Source organism: Hippoglossus stenolepis, chromosome 7 (assembly GCF_022539355.2).
Source record: "Hippoglossus stenolepis isolate QCI-W04-F060 chromosome 7, HSTE1.2, whole genome shotgun sequence".
In the NCBI taxonomy this organism is placed as follows: domain Eukaryota; kingdom Metazoa; phylum Chordata; class Actinopteri; order Pleuronectiformes; family Pleuronectidae; genus Hippoglossus; species Hippoglossus stenolepis.
In genome coordinates, this window is record NC_061489.1 from 522,717 (window position 1) to 549,141 (window position 26,425).

The 26,425-nt window shown below is 39.4% G+C and overlaps 1 protein-coding gene across 3 annotated transcripts in view; it reads right to left on the reverse strand.

The window, feature by feature from the left end:
- fbxo38 (F-box protein 38) overlaps window positions 1–11,987 on the reverse strand; it is a 54,394-nt gene extending 42,407 nt beyond the window's left edge. Inside the window, exons 1-7 of one of the 3 annotated variants that reach the window (XM_035162414.2) lie at window positions 11,853–11,987; window positions 7,508–7,735; window positions 6,903–7,036; window positions 5,719–5,882; window positions 4,287–4,452; window positions 1,624–1,899; window positions 1,218–1,311 (exon numbers count right to left, since the gene is read on the reverse strand). In XM_035162414.2, coding sequence (XP_035018305.1) covers window positions 1,218–1,311; window positions 1,624–1,899; window positions 4,287–4,452; window positions 5,719–5,882; window positions 6,903–7,036; window positions 7,508–7,686 — 1,013 coding nt within the window. In that variant the 5' untranslated portion in view covers window positions 7,687–7,735; window positions 11,853–11,987. Of the gene's footprint in view, window positions 1–1,217; window positions 1,312–1,623; window positions 1,900–4,286; window positions 4,453–5,718; window positions 5,883–6,902; window positions 7,037–7,507; window positions 10,650–11,852 lie in introns of those variants that run through there. The other 2 variants (XM_035162415.2, XM_047340683.1) reach the window with 2 other exon arrangements.
- Window positions 11,988–26,425: the final 14,438 nt, after the last annotated feature.

Here is a 26,425-nt window from a genome sequence, read left to right on the forward strand (position 1 = left end):
TAGCTAAAGATAAAAAAAACATTGAAGGCTTACTGTTCAATTACATGAATGTTCACCAAATTTATTTGTTTAAAGAAAACTCCAGAAATTATCTTATATATTTATATATGATCACTATATGATAAATTGACAGAAATATATATAATATTCATAACAATGTTTACATTAGTGTATGATCACCTGAAACTAAGAATCATTGGGCCTCATGCAAGAATCGTGCAAACAAAGTTGTACATTTGAGTAATTTATGATTAAGAACCTGTCGCTTTCACCAATTAAAAATTATGAGTGGTCCAGACCTTTCATAGGACAGGTCTTGTTCCTTCTTTCAGTTTTACCTATCCTCATTCTGTCAACATGAAGTGGTGGTGATAAATCAGTAATTTGTTTTCACTAATGGATTGTACATTTCATTAGTTTGAAGCAATTACAAATAAAAATATATTTATTACACCTCATACTTACTTTGACATTATTATGTTTCTGCAGTTTAACATTTTTTTAATTACCGGCTCAATGTTGCCATGTCCAGGGGAGCGCACAAACCTTTTCTCTAGGTGACTGATATTGTGCTTAAACTCTCTGCCTCATTAGATCTGTAGTCAACCCTGCAGACAACGTCTGAGGTTTATTATATTAGCAAACAATAGCTCAAAAGATAACTGACGATCGCCGAACGATGACGATGGATAATATTGATTCAATCACCAAACCCTAGCTTGTAGTTGGCACAAAGAGTTGCTGGGAAATCTGAGATGTAGACAGTGACATATATGGTGATGTAATGACGTGGCTCTAAGGAAGTTCTAGCCCATGGAAAAGCAAACTGGTTCTGAAAAGGTTTGAAAGTTTAACCAGCTCCGAGCCCAGCACTAGCAGCCGGTTCACTTTGGTAAAAAAGGGGTACAGACAAACTAAACACTGATTTTAGAGAGGGCTTTTTACATTTCAATGTTTCCTGAGGGTCACCGTCGTTTTCCTAGACACAATACTGGCATAGTGTGTCTTAACAATTTTATATACTGACATTATCTCTAAACTTCTTACTTTATATATACTTCATTTCACTTTGTTACAGACTGATCAGTGATAAAACAGTATCTCAAAATCGGCACTCGAGATACTGAATAAAACCATTTGCATGTTGCTTTAAAAACATGAGCTGCATATAAACAAGTTTTTTTTCTCTCAGTTAGATAAAGAAACTGGCTGAGCACCTGCGAGCAGCAGTGATAATGAGGTAGCCTAAGTCCACCTCCAGAGCATTCTTACAGGCTCCAAACACGATGGTGTGGAGGTTCCGAAATCCTCCTAGGAATAAAAATACACAGCATAACAGAGAGCAAACCATTTATTTTACAGTTAATCAAATGCTCTTAATTCATTAACTCAAATTCTGCTGTAATTTTCATAATACATATGACAGTGTAAGATGACTGTAATTCAGAAGAGCAAAAAAATAAAAAATAAAAAATAAAATGAGGTATACAATAAGTACTATATCTTTGTCACAGTCCTATGGTATAAAATCCTAACCCAGATATAGACAATCACTCATTGAAATTTATATTACTTTGGTAACACCAACTCTGCAGGCTGATTAGAAACGCACGCTATCCTCACCTGATCTCCAGCTATCCTCCACGACATGTTGGATCAGCCCTCCCAGAAAGGGAACTCTCACCAGCTCTAGCTGCTCCAGGTTCCGGGCTGATGCTAAACCAGTTACCAAGGGAACGTATTTTAGGGAGTTGGTTGGCCCTGCACAATTCCGCATGACAAAGGTTCTGAGGCTCACACACAGAAAGTCCTTAAACGGCTGTGGTTTGGTGAGACGGACCCACTTCAGGTAAAGGTGGCGCAGCATGGAAACACAGGGAATCTCTGGGACATTAACACCTGCAACAAACATGCACAATTTGAAGAACATCAGATAATCAGCTGTGTATTTTTTTGAGAGCCAATGTTATGCTCTTCAAAATTTTCCCTGCAGTGGTTAGCACTGTCACCTCACAGCAATAAGGTTCTTGGTTTAAATCCTGGTTTGGCAGTAGGCCTTTCTGTGTGGAGTGCTCTACCCATGTCTTTGGGTCTAACTGGGGTTAGGTAAAATGGAGACTTTAAAATTGTCAGTTTGTGTGAATGTGAACATGAATGGTTGTTTGTCTCTGTATGCAAGTCCTGCGATACACTGGCAACCTGTCAAGGGTGTATACTGAGATACTAAAGTTGAGATCGGCTTTAGCCCCCGACAACCCTCAAAGAATAAGCGGTATACATGGATGGAGAGACATTTTTCCTTTTTTTGAAAATGTTAAAGTTCTGGGTTACAAAGGCCTTCTTTACCTCAAAACTAATTTGCATTACTACCTTGTTTTCTGTAAAATGTCTTTCATCACCAAGTAATATGTGACATACCCACCAAGTGGCTAGTTTGGCCCAAATTTGTATGACATAACTGAAACCATTGTTACAGCAGTGTCTACAGTTGATCAGTAGACCTTCAACATTCAGAGTAGACTGTGCTTATTGTGCGGACCAGCCAAAAAACTTGGTGTAAACATAGACTGTATATAAAAAATGGACGTAGCTTCCGGCTCCAAAAGAAGACGGCTATGCGGAAGTGCTTAAAAGTGTAATACTGCGAATACTGGCTCAAACCTCTGGCTCCATAGACTGCCATTCAAAAAAACTGCAATTTCTCCCATGAAATACTGGGTCCGAAAAAATTCCCACCGGTGATTATGGTCTTATTCGCTAGATACTGTCCTTCTTATCAGAGATCTGGTGGACCATCTGAAAATAATATCGTAATTAATTACATATTAGAGTTTAAAAGAGATTTGTCTGATTGACACACAGACTGACAGATGATATGACAGGCAGCAGCTGAGACGGGTCAGACTAGAGAGATTTAAAAAAATTAAAAAAAACCCTAACCGGAGCTTTATTTACATCGTGTTCACTCAGTTCTGTGACATTTACTCTGATTCTGTCATTATCAGTCACTGGAGAGGATTTTTAAAATGACACTTTTATTGTTACTTTGTCTTTATTAGGGTCCGAGCACTGACAGTGCAAGGACCCTATTGCTTTTACTTATTTACGATTATTAGTTAAAAAGGTACATTAATCCAACATTAACATGACAATGTTTGTTTCTGCCTCAACTGAAGATGATCCAAGTCCAAGTAATGGTTTGTTAATCATCTCCTCTCTCCTTGTCTGGGAGCGAGGCGGAGTTTACACTCATAAACACGCCCCGGGCCCCACCCCCTCTCACTGACACACGGAAAGTAAAGCAGAGATAAGAGAGGAGAAACGTGAAAGAGGCGGTAAATGTAGAAAAGTTGCAATACAGGGTTTCACGCCCGCACGCGAATGGTTGCCCAGTGCAACTTGGTGGAGCAAATATCCGAAATTCACTTTTGATTTTGACTATTTTCGTTTTTTTAAATGTTCTTCCTCTCGTTCCTGTGGACACATTTGTTCTCGCCGAAAAGAATGGACAATGAAATTATAAATTGCCTTCAGGTGTGCGTGTGCATGGATTTATAAATCTGGCTAAAACTGTGTGCGTGCGTGCGTGGAGTCAGGAGGGGCTGATTGAATGAATGCGCAGCATACTCTAGTATGAAAAAAGATTTAACCCACTGGCCCAAAAACAATGTTCACAGCGTGAGGAGAAATCCTTGTTTACTTTCGGTTTCTGACCAGCTCCGGGGGAGGGGCTGACATGCTGAAAAAAACGTAATGTAAATCAATGCCTATTTGCTGTAAATAAAAGGGGGAGTGTCTTGGGCGCAGAAAGGTGTGTCCCATGGAAAACCTGCAACAACCAATTAAAGAGCAGCCTCAGGTTCTGTGGTTGCCAAAAGTTTAAGGACCCACATTCACTTTCATCTGGCCGGCGCCCCAAACCTGGAAGTGTATGTATTTAGACAGAAATTAACCAAATACAATTTGAAAACAATTTCTATTGAATGCTCACAGCCACTTACATTATACCAGGTGCATTGTACAAGTACACTATTATCATCTAATTAAATTATGCTTTATACATAAAAAAAAAAAAAAAGAGAGATGTATTGGTGAATCCCTTCACAAACTCAAAATTCTTTTGCCACCAATGTGAAAACCTACTTCAGAGTCAACAGAAGCTTTCTACAGGCCTGTGAGGATGAAGCTTACTTACATTCAGTATCTCATCAAATTACTCCTTTGTATTTCAGCTGTAATGTGGAGGCAGAGGTAGAATTGTCAATTTATTATGATGTCCTACTCACCCACTAGATGTAGAGTCTGAATCTTTGCAGTTATGGGGATGGTCAGTTTGTTCTCAGCAGGAATCGGAAAAGCCCCATTGCGGTTGCGGAACTTTCCCAATATGTGAACTTGGGGCATATAGTTCCATATGGCTTCCACGAGTTCCAGATGGGATGTCTCCACACCCTGACATGAGGTCCAATAATATAAAAAAAAAAAGTAAGTTCCATGTAAAAGCTTTTGTTTTCTCAGTGGACTCAGTTTGCTTAATTGTAAAGTGTATAGCTCCAGTGTTTTCCATTAATTACCTAGACTGTGGCAACCCTCTGTGACTTCAAATTTACTGATTAACATGTTTGACCATTTCCTACAACTACGACTTCCTTTCTAAGAGTACAAATTCCATTGCAACAGGTGCTAAGCTGTTTTGAGCCAAAAATACCTTATAGCCTCAGTCTTGTAGTGTACTTAAAGTTGTGTGCAGCGTTTTCCCATTAATAACCTAGACATTGGAAGTCCAGTTCTCATAACATTAAACATCTCTAACTTAAAATTTGTTCTACGCTCTGCACTTGCTCGCACGCGCACTTGCTCACTCTGTCTCTCATAAACACTTAAAACGTCTGTCTGTGAGCCGGTGGATCTTCAAAACATCCCTACTATTTTAACCGTCTGACTCCTTGAACGTCAAATCATCATCATTCTTGTAGGTCAACTGTAATCACATGATAAGACTAATTTACTCTGTGATTTGACCTGCAGAACGGAGGAGACACTTTCAGTTCACAACTGAAGCATCAGACTAACTTAATAACAAGTATTTAAAAAATTTGAAATGTTTTAATTGATCGTTGGCACTGCCACTGATGAACAAAAATTAATAGAATAGGTTTAATGTTTATAACAAAATGAACCAGATGCTCTGGCCAGTGCGCAAGTTGTGTAATCAGTGTGTGCCTGAACACCATGTAAAACCGGTAACACTCACTATTGTGGCATCCCTATTATGTGATGACGGTTCAGATTTTGACTCAGTTTCATGGTTATACTCTACATTGAAATAGCGATATGTACCTAGTAGTTAAATGGTAACAAAAAAGGTACACATTTTCCAACTTCTTCCCAAACATCCAAATTATACTTCAGCAGGTCATATATACCCTTTAATAATGGAGTAGATACCTAGCAGTTAAAAATATATATAGATTTAAAGTTTATTTATAGATATAATGTTCTTTGTAAGAACATTATATCATATTATTCCCTCAGTACCTTTGTTTATTTTCTTCTAAATTTTTTTATTTTCTTCTAAAATGTCTCCTCATTTCAATATATTAAGGAAAAACATTAAGAAAGGACAAAAAAAGGTGACTGACTGGGACAATTAACGCAATTGGACCTACAAATACAAGTTTTCAGAACTTCTCTTGGATATCATTCTCACATACTAACCAGCAGATTGGGACAAGCTTGTAGTGCCTCCAGGACTCCTGGTATACTGAAAGCCTCATAGCCTCGAACTCTTCTCTTCTCCAGGTATCGAGGGTGTAGGCCATATAGCTGCTCCAAATCTGGTATCTTCTTCAAAAGAAGAAGAAAGCTGCTGTCTGTAAAGCCTAGAACAGAAATCACAATAAACATGATTGGACTCTCTCAATAGCTACTTTCAGACATGCACTGGACTCTGCAGTCCCTTCGTATTTTCTCGGGAAAAGGAGCATGCATGAACGCAAATGTCAGAGTGAAGTGTCCCAGTCTTATGTGAACCCTTTAGAAATATTTGTGTTCATGTTTATATTTGTCTTCAACTCTAGTCAGTTACACTAATTGACAAACACAATATTTGAAATAATACCAAACAAATCATTGTATTGTTCTCCTCCATATTGTAAATAACATTGAAACATTCACATTATGGTTTTGAAACAGTATGTGAACTTCAACTAACATCAACATAAGCTGACCGGAGTCAGTATTTATTAAAACTGGAATCCAGTCAAAGAAAACAGACTGGAGTGTAGAGTTACTCTGAATTATCTATTAATTATCTAACTACCCTGTAGTAAACTGAGGGTATAGTCAAACCACATGGTCAAGGTATGTAATAGTTGCCCTGCCCTAATTAACATATTTAATACATATTACATCACATTTGCATACTAGTGTCAACTGGATGCAGCCCTTTGTCTGTTTGCACATGGCCTCAATTGGACATAACATGGACTGGATAAAGTAAGTTTATGAAAGTGTCCTACAGAATAACGTCAGGGTTTCTTTCCACCAGCTGAAGATCAGTAGATTCTAAACATTGAAGTAAATCTACTACAGAATGACTTAAAAAAAGGGAAATCTAGCAGCAGAAGAAATCTAGTTAGAGCAAAGACCTTAAGCCAGTAGAGTTACTGTGGACTGAGCTCAAAAGACATTCACACCAGACTTCAAAAACAATATTTCTGACCTGAAGCACTTTCTGACCTGAAGCACTTCCAGTAGCTGTAACACAGCTACTGGAAGTGCTAGTTAGTGTTCGACTGTTAAGGTACATTTTTAATGTTAGGGAATGATAACCCTGAATCTGTGCATGATCTTAGCAATTTCTTTGTCACAGATTCAGTGGTTGTATTCAGGGGTCTTACCTGAAGGCATATATTCCCACCAATGACCAGCACATAGATCCACTACTTTTACTACTCGCAGGTACAACGTCACAGCTTCTCGTAGCTTTCTGGACAGACTCTCCATACACATGATGTCCTTCATGGGAAGGTATCTACAGAAGAAAAATATTTTAAAAGATTGAAAACCTTGCAGTTTACTCACAGTAGAAAGTACACACACAGTATAAATTCTGTGTGTGTGCTGTACAAACATGTATAATGAGGGGATTTGTTTTCGTCAAAGATTTTGTGATACTGTTCATACTGTCAAATTGTTCTGTCTAAAACCTCTGGGTGTATTTGAGCATTGTTGCAATTTTGTATATGACTTGCATCAACATAATTAAGTACCTTGATTTTTCATGACGTTTCATTAAAAGGGTATATTTACAAACTGTGTTGGATTTTTTTCCTGAGATATAAACACCATGCTTAACTACAGTGCAACCTACAGAGCTGACATCATACTCACAGTGATGGTCTTGCAAAATGCAAGACAATGAAAACACATATTGTAGGGTTCTATTCATATATAATTTATGTTAAAGTACATGACAGAATTGTAGAGCTGGAGGACGGTGTACCTAAATATGTGACAGAGGACTTCATGGGACAGCTCGTTGATGTAGTCCTTGGGCTCACAGGGACAGTGGACCAGTTCCCGTCCACCGCTGCCCCCAACAGGCTGGAGTTTAGAGGCCTTCCTCCTTGGACCCATCGGTACTACCTTACGCCTCCGGCTTTTACACACACACACGCACATGCACCTCCTTCCTCCTGCAGCCTGGAGGATCTATTCCTCAAGCAACATTCTAGACAGAGCATCACAGAAGATGGAAAGCGAATGGGAGTGTGGGAGAAGGATACAGGGTATCACAGGTTGAGCATGTCATTCTAACATCTTTATCTAACAGATCATAGTTGAGGACACTTCCCCTCACAGTTGAAGAAGCTGCACTGAGGTGCCATGAGGAAGTAGAAACAAGGCAATCCTTCACTTTTGTCTTTCATCAAATGCACACAGCATTTAAATTGCACCTGTTAGTGACTGCATTATGCAGCTCATTCCCATAACAATAGTCGTGGGAATCTCCAGGCACGTCACGATTCGATTCGGATTCAGAGGGCTACGGTTTTATTATAAAACGATTATCGATGAATTAATATTTATGTTCCTGGATAAACGGGGCATTGCTTCTCCTGCAACAAAGAAGTTAAAAACAAATCTGCATTGTGTGATAATCTTCAGAAAGTACTTCCCTCCTGTCTGCACCCTGTGTGTGTGTGTGCATTTGTCCATCTCTTGTCGTTCACAAAAACTGAACCACATGTATTTAGTTATTTATCGATGATGTCAGATCATGAATCTGGATCATTCCAGTCACCTTAACACTGATGTCATGGCAGATGAACTGCGTGCGTATAGTGCACACGTGTTTAAATACATGCCTCATAAACCCTAAAGCGAATCAACAAACACAAAGTAAACGTCAGTACTATTCAGGTCCTAATTACTTCTGATTAGTGTTGGTGTTAATTGTTAAAGTGTGAGCGCAGGTCAGCAGAAGAAAAATGTACATGGTGGAAAACATGGATCGATTATGTTCAGTTTTTGTATCAGGAAAAACACAACCAACTCATACACAACGTCAGACCACTCCAAACTTACAGATGTATTTAGATTTAAGAATATTAGTTTAACAGTAGGTCGATCAACAAAGAAACCACAAAATCTCATTCATTACATATCATATAGCTGACGCTTTTATCCAAAGCAACTTACAATAAGTGCATTCAAACATGAGGGTACAAACCCAGAACAGCAAGAATCATGTAAGTGCATTAGCTTCAAAAAAGCCAAACTACAAAGTGCTTGCATGTAAGTGCAATATATAGGTGCATTTAGTGTAATATCAAACAATTTAGGATAGTGAGAGGGATTGGCTCTTCCTGTTTTTTGATCTCCTTTTGTGTGTGCCTGTCCAGGCATAACCACTCTTCCAATCTCTAACATTACTGTAGCAATCTCATTGGCTAAAAATTAACCAACTTCATGTCTGGCTACCAGAATATCGCTGCACTACAACACTATCTATTAGAACTGTTTATTCCATTTGATCACCAGTAGGAAGGTGAGAGCAACAAGCCATTACCAAATGATCCTCCACATAGGCAGTTACAGCTCTTTTAGCTCTTATTTCTCCACTAGCAAGTGGTGTGAGTCCACAGCTAACAGACACTTCACTCTATTTACCATGTGGTTCTTAGCAGCTAAATACCGTTTGTGAGTTGGCATTGGTGTTTACTTAGGTTGTAAGTTGTACTGTTCCATTAAAGGGGTAATACTCTGAGAAAATAACCCTCATAATGTCATAGCAATGTCATCAAGGTTATCTTCACTTGAGCTTAGACTTGAGTTTAGAAATCCATTACAGAAAGCATATACACTGCTCAAAGAAAATTAAGGGAACACTTAAAGTCTTTACTGATGTACATTGTATAATTTGTTGAGAACAAAATAAGTAATAACGGTCAATGGAAATCCAGCCCCATCAAGGGCTGGATTTAAAAAAAAAAAATCACACTGAAAATCAAAGTAAATATTGAAATCAGAGGTTGATCGAACTTGCATGACTTTCATCACAGCAACTCATCATGTGACTCAGTAGTGTGTATGGCCTCAACGTGGCTGTATGCACTCCCGACAAAATCTGGGCATTCTCCTGATGAGTCGGTGGATGGTGTCCTGGGGGATCTCCTCCCAGACCTGTATCAGGGCATCAGTGAGCTCCTGGACAGTCTGTGGCGATACTTGGTGGCGTCGGATACACAATACATAACGTTCCATAGCAGCTCAATTTGATTCAGGTAAGGGGAACGTAAGGGCCAGTCAGAGAAGGAGAGAGGAATTATCTGTGGCCACCACATGCAAAACTATTCCCTTTTTGGGGGTTGTCTTGCTTTTGCCTCTCCATTGCACCTTTTGTCACTTTCATCTACACAGAAGCAGGTGAAATTGATTCAATCACTTGTGCTTCCTAAATGGACAGATTGATATCCCTTAAGTGTAACTGACGTGGATGATACTAGGAGCATACTAGGATGATAGAATGTTCCCTTAATTTTTTTTGAGCAGTGCACTAATACAAAATGGAGGTTTGAATGGTGTAGGTGTCAACCAGGCATGGTGGCGCCAAGGAAATATTAGCTGTGTCTCAATTCAGGGGCTGCATCCTTCTGAGGACACCATCTATGCAGCCCACAAGACCGCCCCCCTTCGAAGACTGAACTAAAATCAGAACGTCTGGTCTAGAAAGGCTTTCCGTAATTGGCTGCGCCAGCTTGTCCCGCTATTATATCAACTCACAATCGATCCTTGAGACTATAAAAGTTGAGACATCAAAAGTTTTTAGCTCTTGATTTTTAGATTGTTCTCCATCATCAGTATCACCAGGCAGGAATCTTGGATAATCCAAGATTCCTTGCAGCAGGACAATGAGCCAGTCTGGACGGTCTGGTTCTGGACAGAAACCTGATCTCAACATCAAGGAGCCAGTGTGCGATCAAATTAAAGCTGCTTTCAAACATGCACTAAACTCTGGAATATCTCTGAACATTCTCTGGAGGGGGAATATGCGTTTTTCCACAGACCAGCCCCCTGGTAGAAACTTGATGTGAGAACACAGTAGGAGAGCAAGAGGGCAAGTTTCTAACATGCGACAGACATAAACATTTTTATATATATATATATCTCAGGATACACGTAGAAGACACTGAGGAAGATGTCAAGAAAGCTTTTTAGTAATAAGGGTTGATGCCGGTGTTGATGTACTGTAAGCTAAAAACTGTGATCTCCACAGCAGAATTTATACATTACATCCTGCCTCTGCCTGCTGCACCACCCCTCACCTGAATGCTTCTGAGATTTCTGTGTTGTTGTAAACATATCTGAGCGGAAAATCTCCTGCTGCATTGTTCATGTGTGAAAGGCTAACTCCAGACAAAGTCCAGACCCAAGTGTGTGGACATCCTCAGAAGTTCATGTCAGAAATTGGCTTAAAAGACAGCAACACTGATACTGAACAAGATGCTCCAAACAACCAGCCTGTCAAGTACCTGAGAGTGAACTGAGGAGAACTGGTGCTGGTGTAAAGAAAAAAGGGGGATCACAGTAAACACTGTATGGATTCAGGTTTTTACACTTAACTGCACTTGGAAAGTAAGGTAAGAAATACAAACTGATCATGACCTTACTTTTATATAATTTTTGCGTTTTATTGTGCGATAATAATTCACATCAATAAACATTTCAATGATGATTTTGTTGAATGTTTATTGTATTATGTTTTAGAATATTTCATGATATGAAATACTCGGCTGATTCTATGGATGACAGAGTATGTAATACATTTCAAATGGTGAGCAGTGGTTATTGTTGATGTGAAGAATTGGAAGCACCTTTGTTCTGACAGCTCGCTCTTAACGAGATACACACACTGCGCAGCAGAGGCTTCATCCAAGCACAAGCTTGATCCATTACAGGAGCACGTATGACATAGTAGAAGTGTTAAGGCTTTAGTTAATGATAGCAACATTACTTAGCACAAATGCCAACAGCAGAAGTCTAACAACAAAAAAGCTAACGAACGGCAGCTTAACGGAAACGCTGCAGCTACAAAACAAACAGCGGTTTGTTCGCCAATTAATAAAAGCTATTACACTTGTCCAGAGACCAGTCATAGTTACGTCTTCATCCAACGACTTATATTAAACTGAAGACACAAACATGTCACACGCGTCTTCATGCTGTAAACTTCAGCCTGCTCTTTGTCAAAGCTAGCTTGATTAGCACAGTCCCAGCTAACATTGCACACAGAGGCAATCACACTGACTGAATGTGCACGGTGTTTGGTAGAGCAGCTAACATACCTTTGTTTTTCTATCACAGCAGTGGTGTTACTGTGTGGACAGCAGCTTAACTGTGAAATACTGAGCTGCTGCTGCTGCTGCTGCTTCTTCTTCTTCTTCTTCTTCTTCTTCTTCTTCTTCTAACTCCTCCTCCTCTTCTTCTTCTTCTTCTTCTTCTTCTTCTTCTTCTTCAGGCGCAGTTGGCAAACAACTTATCGGTTCATTACCGCCACAGTCTGGAAAGGAGTGTATGTCAGAATGGATGTTTACCTAATTTCTATTGTAGAGTTCTCTGTTTTGTAGAAACCTGAATATCGCCCTCTGTCCTGCATCAGCTGAATCCCAACATTGCTCTTAAACCTAATGTTAAACTGTTCCTTTGGACTGTGTTTTTAGGTTTCTGTTGTATCTCTGTTACCATATTTATAAGTTAGCATGTGACCTAATTACAAATAGTGTTGTGTTAAATATTTTCTTACACCGTGTTTTAATCTGCAGAACACTAAGAGACGTCAGAACAGATGTGAGATGCTACATGAATTGTGATGAATAATTGCTCCTGGACTGTTTGCATCTTTCCTCCATCACATCATTACAGTCTAACTACACACTGTTAAACATTTTAAATATAGGAGCAGCTTGTGTTCCTCCAGGCCTTAGCTTATAGTAAACAGACGACTGCATCAAGTGCTGTAAGATTTATATGAAATACTACTTTACTAATTTGACATTAATAACAGGCATTTTACATTTTGGTTTTAATCAAATCAATCATTGATGGTGAAGATATGAGTTAATATTTTGCTTATGTGTCTTATGAAAACATTTTATGACAATGAAAACATTAATTCAGCAAAGTGTCCTGTTTGATTTATCATAAGAGGTAAATGTGCAAAAACAAGTCATCTGTAGTCAATGGAAAATGTACTCAGTACAGTTTAATCATAAATATCAGAGGTTAAGTAAACACTTAATCATTTATATGTAATACATACTTTTAAATTGTAAACAGCAATAAACATTTGTTATAGAAGTCACAATTAATCCAGGTGAACTTCAGGTTGTACAGTTTCACCAGGACTCTTCGTATGTCACATGGGTAAACACTTGTGACTGCTGAAGTTGATCCATTTAGGTAAGAAGGTAAGAAACTGAATCTGAGAATATAGAGAATCCTGTCACAGCTCCTCTGTGTCCCCCAGTGCGGAGGCACAGCCAGGTACAGCTCACCATCACACCTGCAGCTCATCTGCTGATCTCCAGCAGGATATCTACCCTGGTCGTGCTCCCAGTCATCGCCAGTTCATCCACAATACTACAGTGGTAGTACCCGTTCTTGGTCACTCTAAATTAAAGAAAAAATGTCTAAGTGCACCCTGCTCCCCAGGTGCTTTCCATAGCTGCCCACTGCTCCGTGTGGTCACTATGTCACCTTTCCCTCATCAAGCCGGTCTCAACCACTTGTTCTTGATTGCTCTAAATTGTGTTTAGAGTTTATTTCCTGTGTCCAGCATCTCTCCTTGTGTCTCCAGGAATCGTTCTCCTGCCTTCCCTCCTTGCTGACCGGATTCTGCGAGCGAATCATTCGCTCTCCACTACTTCATCTCATCTTGCAACCTTTTGGATTGGACAAACACCCTTGAACTTTCCATTCTGACTTGTTCTCTCTGTCCGGCTGCTGGGGTCCAAACACATCCTTGACTTAATAAATCCAACACAAAGCTGAAGACATCATCACATCTCATGAAAGAATAAAGGGATGTTGTTATCCAGTCTCTCTCCTCCACATCCTGAAGAATGGCACAAAATATGCTGCTCCATACACGAGGTCTTCCTCCTGTTGGCACCAGTGATCTGATCGTTGGATGAGGTCCAGTTGTTTCACGTCATCATCATCAACTAAAGCTTCAGTCCTTCAGCCTCTCGTAGATTCATGGAGGTTAATAAAACAAACAAAAACACCCAGAGTGAAATAGAAAAAAATCATGAATGAACACCAGCGCGGAGAAATGCTCGTCCCGTGTGAACAGCCCGGCTGCGTGCTTGGGAACGGCGCTGCGCTGCCTCCGGTGTAAACCCGGAAGTAACGAGTGTGGGGGGACGGGGACAGGGGGGGGCCAAGACCATGTAGGGAGACTTCCAGTGTATTGTTACGACACAATACACAGGAAGCGCAATCGAGTCACTCAAGCATGACGTTTCTGACTTAGAGGAACTATAACAAAACGCGCGAATGTTTTTTCCCCAGAGTTTTTGGGTTGGTAGACATGCCAGATACCCACATTAACCTGTAGAAGCACTAACAAAGTGGAATTTGCATGCTATGTCCCCTTTAAGATAGCCAAGTATGGACAACTAAGTTGTAAATTGAACAACACAGTAGGTATTTTGGAAAATATGGGGCCCTTATATGAACATTATTCCGAAAAGTTAAGTGTGGGGAAATTATCTTGGTTGATATATGGACTATGTTCCTGTCATGAACTGTGGGAGATGCCCTTTTTTGGGTGACAAACGACGAGATGGCATAGTTGTATATAATGTGCTGTTTGACTTTATGTATTATCAACATTACTAACTGATGCAGCTAAGCTTGCTTTGAGCATTGTGGTCTTGAGAACAGAGATGATTATACTTAGCACTAGTGTTCCAACTGTGTGTTGTAAAAGTAATCGAGGGATACTTACACTGTGTGTTTCATTATTTTCACTACTGTTTGTGAAGAGTTGTTACTTGTTAAAAGGCAATTAAAGTGATTTATAAAAAAGTTTATGTTTATGCCAAAACACTGATAGAGATCATCTTGAGCTTTCTTCATATATGTGCTATTTTAATCAGCTAATAGCTTTAATGTAACATTGTACCAGGCGTTAATACAGGTTAATTTGTATTTTCTTCATATGAGGGTATTTTGGGTGAAAAACGTCTGAGCTACTGGGACGATGGAATTGTACTTGTACAAAGTAGTTTGTAAATCACATGTGCACCAGCCAATTAGATGTTACAAAGAAATGTACTAAACATATACATGTGTACAAAATCCACATAAACTAAATGTATAAAAAAAGCCACACATACTAAATATATAAATGCATACAAAAGCCATGGGTACAAAATCCTCATATGTATGAGGTAGAGCAGGTCATCCACTAACCAGAAGGTCGGCGGTTGATCCCCGTCTCCTCTATTCCGCATGCCGAAATGTCTGGGACTGTGATGGAAATTTGACCTGGTGAGACTTCTGAAATAAAGAGATCTGAAGAATAATGGTCTTTTAAGTATACTTTATTCCTTGCAAGGAAGGTCAGACAATCATACAGCATGAGAAGAGCATTCTGCAGAGGGAATGACAAAGAAACATTCCCAGGCGTGTGCTTTTTATGCAGATTTGGTGAAGGGGTGATGTGTGTGTGTGTGTGTGTGTGTGTGTGTGAATAGCGTGAGGGGTAACAGTCCAGGAGATAAGACACAGAACAAGGGCCTTTTTCAAGGTCCTCGTGGAAGTGGCAAGCACAGTGAGTTCAGATTTGTGGCTCCGATGCCCCCGGATCTTTCGGAGACTGATACCTAGTGCATCTGCTGTGAGGCAGGTCGTCAAAGGTCATTTTGGCAGTTACACAAGCAAAAAATGGTATACATGAACAGAGATAATATATAGAGTAGTATAGTGGTATAATTTTCCATTACAGCACTGAACCCCAAATTGCCCCCGACTGCTGTGCTGACAATGTGTGAGTGATGTGTAATGGAGAAAGTGCTGCACATAGATGCAATGTATGAATGTGTGTGTGAATGGCAAAAACTAGACTGTAAAGCGATATGATTGGTCATTAAGACTAGAAAAGCACAATAGCAATTTTGACTGTTTACCATTTTAAATATGACATAGTGATTTGCGGCTGCACAAATCAGTGTGTCCACCTGTTTTCCCTTTGATATTCTTCGAAATCAAACACAAGTCAACAGCTACACCTGCTTGAAGCTGCTGCTAAGAGTCACAAAATATGTTTTGTGAATCTGTAGAGCCTTTGTTCAGAGATCAGCGAACCCCATTGGTCAATTAAAAAGTAGTTTTTCCCCTTTTTTGAGTTATAATGGTGGTGGTCAAACAGTTTATAAATGAGTTATTGCCACTTATTAGACTGGAGGTGACTACGTTACTGAGCATCACTTTATTTTGGAGATTAAAACGCATGCTCCAGAGTTTTCTAGCCCCTAAAACTGACAGTATGGAAACACTGCTGTTCTCATTGTATCATATGTCCTCATAAGCTCAAGGGCTGTGTTGTGAGTCTGGTTAGACATAAATAGAGACATTAAAAACTATGACTCATTAATCTTGGTTTATTTGAAAAGGTCCATCTTGAATTAGCTTCCACTTGAGGTTAAAACTGCTCCACTAACACAATTCTACAGGGTCTAATCAAGGCTAATTCTAGCCAGGCTTTAATAAACCTTGTATTGGGTGTGTATGGACTACTACTATGTAGCCTAGAATAATCGACTGTAAAAAGAGGCAAAAACCTGTGTGGCGTTTTATTCTGCAGCAGAGCAACAGATGATCTTAAAGCTCTATGAAGAATTAATACTCATAAATACCAAGAAAGGAAACATCTCTGTTATCTGACAGATTGAATGTGTACATCTCCAGATGAGGATTACGGCCACATGTGAAACAATTTGACAAAGTCACGAGCAGGGAGTGGCCCGGCAGACAGGGAAGTTGTGAAGAAGATTCTTAGCGCTGATCTTAGAAAGTAAGCTTAATGGCAGCATTGGTTTTAGAAGCTCCAGAATATTATTACAAACTAAACTTTGTCACATGTGGCGTGAATCTTTCTCCATATCCTACATTGTTTAAATTTTATGTTTCAAGAAATTAATTGTCAAATCACTGGATACAGTAAGACAGTGGATATTAAGTTAGATAATATCAGATATGTTTGAAAGTTCAGTATTGACAACTGATATCACTACAATGCATATACTGTTAATAATCCTAATAGGGTAGGGTATGTGTGAAGCCTCTTTGACTCACTGACCTAATAAACCTCGGTCTTTGTTCATTCTGCTCTATCACATCCCAAAAGGAGCAACTTGAACAACTATTAAAGGACATGGCAACAAGTGAAGTATAAATATATTTTAGAGTGGTAAGTATCCTCTAATGAAATGTGAATTGTATGTGTTTGAAATAGAAGTAAATGTGTAAATATGAACCTTTTAGCCACAGAAAAGACTGATGCCACAGCCACTGGTGAGAGACCTCTACCAGTCCTTTGGAGCTGGCAGCAACAAGGGGCAACCAATTATAGAGGGGAAAAAGGCGGGGACCACAACTGACATTCCCCAATGTGACCAAGGCATTGACATCTTTTCTTCAACAGGTATCAGTCTCTCATTGCAATTATCCTAACTAGTACCACCGCTTTATAATTCACTGAGATGAGACACAATATGGCTTGTAGAGCAGCCATTTTGCTGCAAGAAAATGAATGAATCGCCAAGCAGGCCTACTTCAGCAAGAAATTAAGTAAGCAGGCCTGTATTTCCATTATCAAAATACACAATTAGCTACTTTTTAGCCTGATATCTCCTAGGTATCAAAGACCAAAAACTGGAATTTGATACAACAAACTGACAATTAAATTGAAGTTGGAGATACAGAAATTGGAAAGAGATGTAAGAATAAATTCAAAAACAGCAGAGTCATTTTCATCATAGTAATGTTTCAATTTTTGTTGTTTTCCAAGCTTGAATATAATATCTAATAAACACTTTACAGACTTACTGAAGCATTACCATACTTACCGAGCTAGAATTAATTCAAGCCAGAGTCATCGAATGGATCTCTCACTTAAATAAGCAAGACTTTAGCCACTTTGATGGAATATCCCCCAGGAAAGTTGTTTTCAGTAACGACTTGACCATCAGCAGTGAACAGTCAAAAACAGATCCACTTCGTTGACAGTCCAAGTCAAGAATCCCTAATCTACTTTCTCACCATTGTTGTATCTGGTTCATAGTATTAGACCTCAGTATAGAGACCTCAGTAGAGTTCTTTACAGGAGCCTCTGGAATGTAAAAAAGTAGATCGCTAAGATTCTCTCCAGTTACATTCATCAAAAACAGAAATTGTAGTTATTGGCCCCAGTAACATACATTTGTACAACATGTTTTTATCAACTGACCAGAGTAAACAGGTTGGAACCAATCACCCCTATTATAGCCTCTGGTACATCCTGCCCAAGGAAATACAGTAGGCTGAGTATGTGAATGGTAACATGATGTACGTGGTCAGGTGTGTCACTATGGTTGGAGATTATAACGATATGGAGTTAAAATTGCTCATATGGACAGAGATCGTTAAAGATTGTTTTAAACTAAAACATATATAGTATGGTTGATGACACTAATTATGTTGAGATTAGATGGATGATGCATGACCATTAGTTTGCCAACCACCATTAAAACTCAATGATAAAGACAAACTTGTTTTATTGACCAATGGGGTTCTCAAATCTCTAAATAAACCTGCCCTAGGCTCTACAGCTACACATATCACTTTTGGTCCACTTTCACTGTGATATTTGATGATTGTGAATGCATGGAACTGAAAAAACACAATTTGTGACTCAAAGTGACAGAAATATTCTGCAGGCGTGCAATTGTCATGGACATATTGATTTGCGGATGTGCAAATTTCATCCATGACTTCACATTCTTTGTTATGGGTGTGTGAATGTATGTTTTGCACCACACTTGCTGCAGCAACTGGGGCAAAAATGTGATAGCAGGAATTTCTTTATTTGTGATTCATAACATAGGACTTGTGCACCTGTAATGAAGAATTTGCAAAGTTGTAGGTGTTGTATTTTATGGGTGAGAAAAAATATCTACAACTTTGCCACTCCTAAAGCATGTTTAGTTGTTTTGGACCGAAATACCTTCAGATTATATTTGTTCTTGTTCTATTTGTCCTATATGAAAGATATTACATTAATTAGCTGCTGCAATTGCTGTTGGAAGGGGTTTAATCTGGCACCAGGGGTGAAAGGGGGTACTCTGTTAGTGAAAAGCCAGAATTGGATGGTGTAAAATATCATGGGCAGAGAATAGGCAACCATTACATATGACCTTCCTGGTTGACATCATAAATTGTGTTATTAGATAAACATAACCTTAGTGACAACTCCTGAACACAGGCACTAGCTAAGAAGTAACATCATCATTGAAATAGTTACTGACATTTTTTTGTTAGCCAAATTTATTGAATTCCCAATAGCAGACCATTTAATGTTGCCATGTTTAAGGTAGAGTAATCCCAACACATTATTAACATTATTTCCTTCCTTGACAAAAAGTAGTCAAATAAATTGTTGACCAGTCATAATTATTTTATTGAGTCCTATCTTCCACATGTTGGATTCTATTGGTCTAGATCACAGGTAGGGTATGGTTGTTTATCATGTATGTATTATAATATAAAGGAAAATCAACACTCGTATCGATAAAAATACGGAGGTACATTGCATTGTTACAGTGTTTTTCAGAATTAAAAGATTTCATGTGAAAATTTTAATTAATTCGATTATTTTCTGTTTTCATGAGGAAAGATTTATGCTCTGTTTTTCAAAATCTCAAAAGAAGCTCTTAGCCCTTGAGAGTGTTGAGGCAAACATGTCCCTCCTCGTTTAATCCAGTTTTTCTTTTGTTTGGGTTTAAGACGTTGGGAGATACGTGTGTCTTTTAGTATTATAGATGTGTTAGTTGGTCAAATTTTTGCAAGCACTTCAAGACTTTGGGATTGTACAGATGGAAACTATGTTCAGATCTGCTGGACATCACAGTATTTCTCCATGATCAGTTGAACCAATACTGCATGATTCAGGGGTGTAAGAAGTCTTCTCCCGGCAACCTGGCAAAGACTCAGCTTCTGCAACACCACAGCTTAAGTAGAGGAGACTGAATGATTGGACTGCTCCATTCTGCTGTAGACTGAAGGGGATGTTCTCAGGAGCCACCTTCATCTGTGCCACAGCTGTTTAAAGAGGACTGTCAATAACCTATGGGCTGGCCAGCATAGACTATATAAACCTGCAGTAATCAATCAATCAAATTTTATTTGTATAGCGCATATTCACAAATCACAATTTGTCTCATAGGGCTTTAACAGGGTGTGACATCCTCTGTCCTTAACCCTCAACAAGAGTAAGGAAAAACTACTAAAAACCCTTTTAACAGGGTAAAAAGAAGGTAGAAACCTCAGAGAGAGCCACATGTGAGGGATCCCTCTCCCAGGACGGACAGAAGTGCAATGGATGTCAAGTGTAAAGGAGAACATCAAGATAAAGGTTTTAGCAGCATTGATAAGGGTAAACATTTTGAAGTATAACTGAAGGTCAGTGAATTGGTGGATTAATGTCATTAATGGTCAAGTGTCTGAGGAGAAATACTATGTATCAAGCAGTCCTGCTGTAATCATAGTCTATGGTCAGCTGCCACCACGATCATGATCCACCATCAAGATCGGATGCCACTATAGTAAGGAGCTAAAATTGTGTCATTTGGTCTGAGGAGCAGTCAGTATGTTCAGTTTTGTTTAGTTGACCTATGTTTAAGATGTAGAGCAGTTTATTTCTTTTTTGTAAATGTATCACTTTTGCTTGGTTTTGTTACCCATCTTAAATAAAAAAAAAAACGTATTTTTCCACTAATCCTAGCTCTCCTAGTTTTTATGCTTACCTTGGCCCTTCACATAACCTCGAATAGACTTACAGCATAGGATCTCAGTGTTCTAGAGGGAATATAGGTAACTAGAGAGTCAGCTATGTAACTCGGTCCCAGCTCATTCAGAGGCTTGTATGCAAAGAGGAGAACCTTAAAGTCAATCCTGTGTGTAACATGGAACAAGTGCAGAGCAGCTAGAACTGGACTAATGTATTCTCTCCTCTTGGTTCTGATTAAGCCGAGAAGCAGAGTTCTGAATGAGCTGGAGTGAGGGTTAGGGTTAAAACCATGCATTACAGTCAAGGTTAAGTTTCTTTAGTAATGGTTTTACTACAGCTTTTTCCTCAAACCGTGTAGCCATGGGAGTGCGGCGAAGGTTGATGCTTCATGTTTTCAAATGAAGATAATTGAGCTGTTGTGGCAACTTTCTGTCACTAGGGGGCAGTGTGAGACCATAGTTTGCCCAAGGGACTGAAATCATTGAGCACAATTTCCCCTGCTTCCTCCTCGTAGCTCTGAAGAATACTTTCTCTCCTGTATTTCAGGTTGGAAATATGTCGAAAACCCTATTAAACTTACTGATGTGTGACAGGTAATGTTGAGAGACAACTTTGGTTCATGTTTAAGAGTAAAATGAGCCGTGAAAGAGTTTATTTTGTGTTGACAAAAGTGTGGCGCACACGGAGAGTAACTGTCCAATCAGCCCCAAATTTCTCACATAAGATTAGAGTCCCAGACTGAACAGATACATGTGTCAAAATTAACTCAAGGTCAGAGCGCCACCTACTGATTTGCTGTGAAAAGGAAATTGTTGTAACTAAAGACAGGAGGTCATCCTTCTTGCGATGCCCTTTTCTCCCGGTCCGTGTCCGCTCGTTTCCCCGGGCTGCAAGTGCTGCTTGCAGCCCTAGTTTTTCCTATTCTTCTTCTGTTGCAAAATAAATCACTTTTGTATTTTAATGTGCTTGGGAAAGTGCGTCTAAAAATGGCTCAGAAGCACCCCCTACAAATTTATTGTCTTTGTATTCATTTACTTTTTCCTAGAGAAATACAATTTTGCACACAGATGTATCATGCCAAGACACACAAAAGATCATCTTGCCACTCTTCATGACACTCAACAGGAAGTCCGCCATTTTAGATTGAATGTGCCAATGTGGCGTGAATTTTGACGTTTTCACACGTGCTACAAAATCCTACTGGTCCTACAGATTTAATTTGATTGACTTCTAATTCTGTGTATGTCATGTGAGGGAATTTTCCATTAAAATTTGTATTTTCTGTGAGTTTTTGTAGGTAGGCATGGCCGTGGTGTGGTGGCGAATTACTATGATTTGCCAGAAAAGAGCAAGTCCTTATAAAGTCTATGTTTATTAACCAATCTGACTCAAACTTCACATGTATGACAAAGGTCCCGTCCTGAACAGATCCATATGATAATACAACAATAATAGTCATAGTGCTGCGTAGCTGCAATAGGAAATGCTTTACATTTTGGTGTCCTGCGGCTAGCCCATTTACCTAATACATTAGACATTTTGTCAGGAGAGCCTAAAGGAGTTGGTGATCTAGCAGCAGTAACTTCCATGTTTTTGCCCCAATCACGGTCAAACTTTATATGTGTGATAAGGATCCCGCCCTGAACCCATCTTTATGCCAATATTCTATAAAAGTCACAGCATCCCTTATCTTTTACATCAAGTAATATGTTTTATACTTTGACACGCTACGCCTAGCTTTTTCATTGGATCCACCTAAAAATTGGTCAGGGAAGCCTTGAGACTTTCGTCATGCTATGTTGTGACCCTTAAGCCTTTACACTTTACGTGTGACAATCAATGGAATGCAAACTAACAGGAAGTGTTGTCTGATTATGTCTCATGATTCAGCTTGTCACTGAATCGTGAATAGTAAACCACAAACTAAACTGAATGTTTGGACTAGTGACAGCAAAGAGTCCCTCAAAGGATGCTTTCTGTCTACAGAGTGGAGTATCTTTCATGAGATGGATGTGGATAATGCTATACTGACGGTTACTGAATATACTGTATACAATTTTGTGTTTCGACAATGTGATTCCCCAGAAAGAAATAATTGTGTATCCTAACAACAAAAAACATATAACTAAAGATAAAGAGTTATATATAACAGAAAGTTAATATATCAACTTAAAGAATGTATCAACTGCAAAAAAATGGCATTCAAAACAGGAACAGAGCAAAACCATGAATCACATGCTCAGAGAAGCTAGGAAGAGACGAGGAGATAATTGAACAGAGCTTCACAGCAATGAGCTAAAAAAACTGTGGGACACTATTTAGATCTGATCAGTAAACACCCAGAAGACCCTAAGGCTTATGCACGCTTACCATTTGACAATTTAACCCTGCTTTAAACAGCCTCACTTACTCATCCAGAAACTGAAACAGATGAATGTTAATCCTTTTATTTTGAAATTGAATTTCTCCTTTTTAACAAACTGAACTCAGCATGTTAGGATCACATCATATACTAACGATTGCACAAGACTCCACACAGAGAACAACATCATAAAATTCTTGGATGATACAGCCATCTTCGGCCTGATAAACAAAGACTTGAGAGATTTGTACAGTGGTGTGAAAAAAAACATCTTGTCCTGAATGTGGACATGACTGAGGAGATATATGACACAAAGGCCGGAGGTGATCCCAGGTCGGTACGGATAAACAGTGTTCCCATAATGCAATCAGCTGGAAGTCCCATGTTGACAGTAGACTCAGGAGCAGGAGGTTTATGCTGTTATTCTATCAGGCTGTATTAGAGAGCCTTATAAGATATATAATTACTTCCTGTTATGGTAACCTGACTATGCAGCTGAAGACACAGATCAACCTGGTACAGACTGCCCAGAAAATTTAAGGGGTTAAAAAGCATCCATCCCTCCAGACGATTTATGAGCAGTTTGTCTTCAGACAAGCACAAAAAAACACAATCTTCACCTAGAGTTCCAGCTTCTACCTTCTGGCAGAAGATTCAAGCTTAGATTGTAAGCTTACCTGATATAAACATTAATTTCTGCCTATGTCTATTAAGCTTCTCAACAACAATATGTAATGTAGACGCTCGCCATAAGGGATGTGCAATGTCACCTCTTTAGCAATATTTAATATAAAAATATTGTGCAATGGAATATGTCGTTATTGTCAGCAGATGTGTATATGTGAACTGTGGCATGTGTAAGGAAGTACTGTATTATAGGCCAATATGTAAGGGATTTTATTTTATTTTGTGTAAAACTGCAAGCTGCAAGCAAGCCCAAAGAAAATGTCCCCATGGGGACAATAAAGTATATCTTAACTTACATTCTGTTCTCAGTGTGGTCCTTTTGCAAAAGCTAATAATAAAACAAGATATTTTGGCTTCTCAATCCTCATTTATTTTGTTTCAGTTTTCCACCACAAAACTTGTGCCTAAGTCAGAAGTTCCGCAAACACAGGAAAACTTTATCTTAAACCCTATTTCAAATTTGACTCAGAAAAAGAGGCATTATTTGACTGGTGGTGTCAGTGCAGGGTGTTAAAACGTAAATTTATCTTAAAACCTTGGTGCTTTTAGGAGTTTAAAAGCTCCTTGCCTCAATGAGCTGAATTAGCAGAAGGGAGTCAATTTTTCTGATGCAGGGATTCTTGCGGATGAGTACATTCTCACTCATAAATCTGTATTTGGTGAGAAGGTTTCTGTGCAGGCTCGGTTAAATGATGGCAGGTCAGATGATGGTTCGACTACCTCTGTGGTGCCTGCCTAACTTCAATGTTTCCTACAGTGTCGAATGGATGCCCACTAGAGAGAGCCATGTGTTTTTATTGTAAAAAGCTGGGACATATTGTTGAAACTTGTCATGCTTTGCAGGAGAAAAAGCCAGCAAAGTGAGTAGCTTTGGTAAAAATCTAGCCCTGTTTGTCTGGTCAGTCTGAACTTCTAGTGTATACTATTTTTAATGCATGGCTTTATGTCCTTAACTGGGGAGGGTGTCAGAGTTCCAGTCACTATATTGAGGGATACAGCTGCGTTTAAGTCATTCATTTTGAACTGTGTGTTGCCTTTCTCTAAGGAGTCTGCTGTGGATGCTGGTGTTCTTGTGCAGGTCTTTGGAATGCAATGCTTAGTTGCACCTTTGCTAACTGTTCACCTGGAGTCAGGCTTGGTTATGGGACCAGTGGTTATGGGGATTCACCCCTATTTTCCTATTGAGGACATTGATTTCATTTTGTTAAATGATTTGGCATGCGATTAAGTTCTGGGGGTCCCAGTCGTCCCTGTGGTGACAGTGTCAAGATGGACTGGACAATAAGTATCCTGGGGGTTTTCCGCATGTGCTATAAACACACCATGGCCATTTTTAAGTGTCGAGCTTTGAGTGATCATAATGATGCTGATTTGTCTGATGGTTTTATTGCGACTGATGAGTTAGATGTGCCTATTTCTCCTGTCTGGCAACCTTTCATCTGGTGTGGAAGATGGGGGTGCAAGTCAGCCTTAGTAAAATGTCTGTGGCACGAGATCGGCTGGCAGACAGTGTGACATCCAGCACAGTAGCTCTCAGTTCTGTCATTCCCTCTGTGGTGATGTCCAGTGCTGAACCTATTAAACCTTGCCCGTGTATCAGCACGTTCCAGTATTGAGGGGGTTTGCCCTGCTGTGACCTCTGCTGTCAGCTATGTGGGGGGAAGAGGACATTGTTGTTTCATCTACAGCAGTGGTGCATGGGAGGTTATGGAAATCAAAAAGTTAAGATGAGATAATCCTTTATTAGTTCCACAAGGGGGCAGTCCTACAGCAGCACAGAGCAGAGTCAACAAACAGACATCAGTTAAATAATAAGTAAACATGCAAAAATATAAAATATTCAAATTGCATTAAAAATAATATATATACTGTAAAAAAGATGTACAGTGAAACGGATTGCACATTAGCCATGGATTGCAGAGGCAGAAATGTATATTGCACAATTAAGAAGTGAAACCTCATTCTAAAGTGCAGTCCAGAAATTGGTAGGTGTGGTTTTACTGGGAGCAGTTCTGGTTGTACAGTCTTATTGAAGGTGACAGGAGAGTGAGCTGAATGGGAAGTCTACAGTGTTGAGGGTGAAGAGGAACAGACCCTGAAATGCAGTGTTGTGCATTCATATTCATTCATATTTTAGGTGAACGCTGAACTGAACAAATAAGTTTACAAATGATGATTGTGAACTCCATCGAGAGTAAACGGCGCTCACTTTTTACGACACTATTTTACCACATGCTGCATGACGTCTCCACAGACATGGTCAAGCATCGCTGTTGTTAGCGGTAAAGACGCATCTTCTACTGCTGAAAACAGTTTGTTTGAGACTGGGCCCCGGGGTTCCGCCCCCACTCACTTACACAGAGCAACACACACAGAGAGATCAGATTCTTTGTATGGCACCGTATTTTCACCCCTGGCGACCTGGTATGAATCCAGACTGGTCAGGGTTAATTAATCTCTCTAGATGTTTCTACATTCTGCTCGCTAATATGGAACTAAGAACCTTTACATAATTTCCGAACAAACTAATTGGTCTATAAGAGCCACACTCAAGTGGCTCCTTCCCCTCCTTATGAATTACTGTTATTATTGCCTCAGACCAGCTCTTGGGTGAGTCATTTTTTGTCCAAGGCATATTTAAAAACTTCACAAAGTTTAGGTGTAAGTTCATCCATGAAAATCTTGAAAAATTCGCCGGGGAAACCATCCATCCCAGGGGACCTCAGGCATTTAATGGTTTCTCTTATTTCACTTTCTAAAATTGGGGCTGTTAACTGCTTTGCCTCTGTCTCCGTTAGCTATGACAAATTAACATT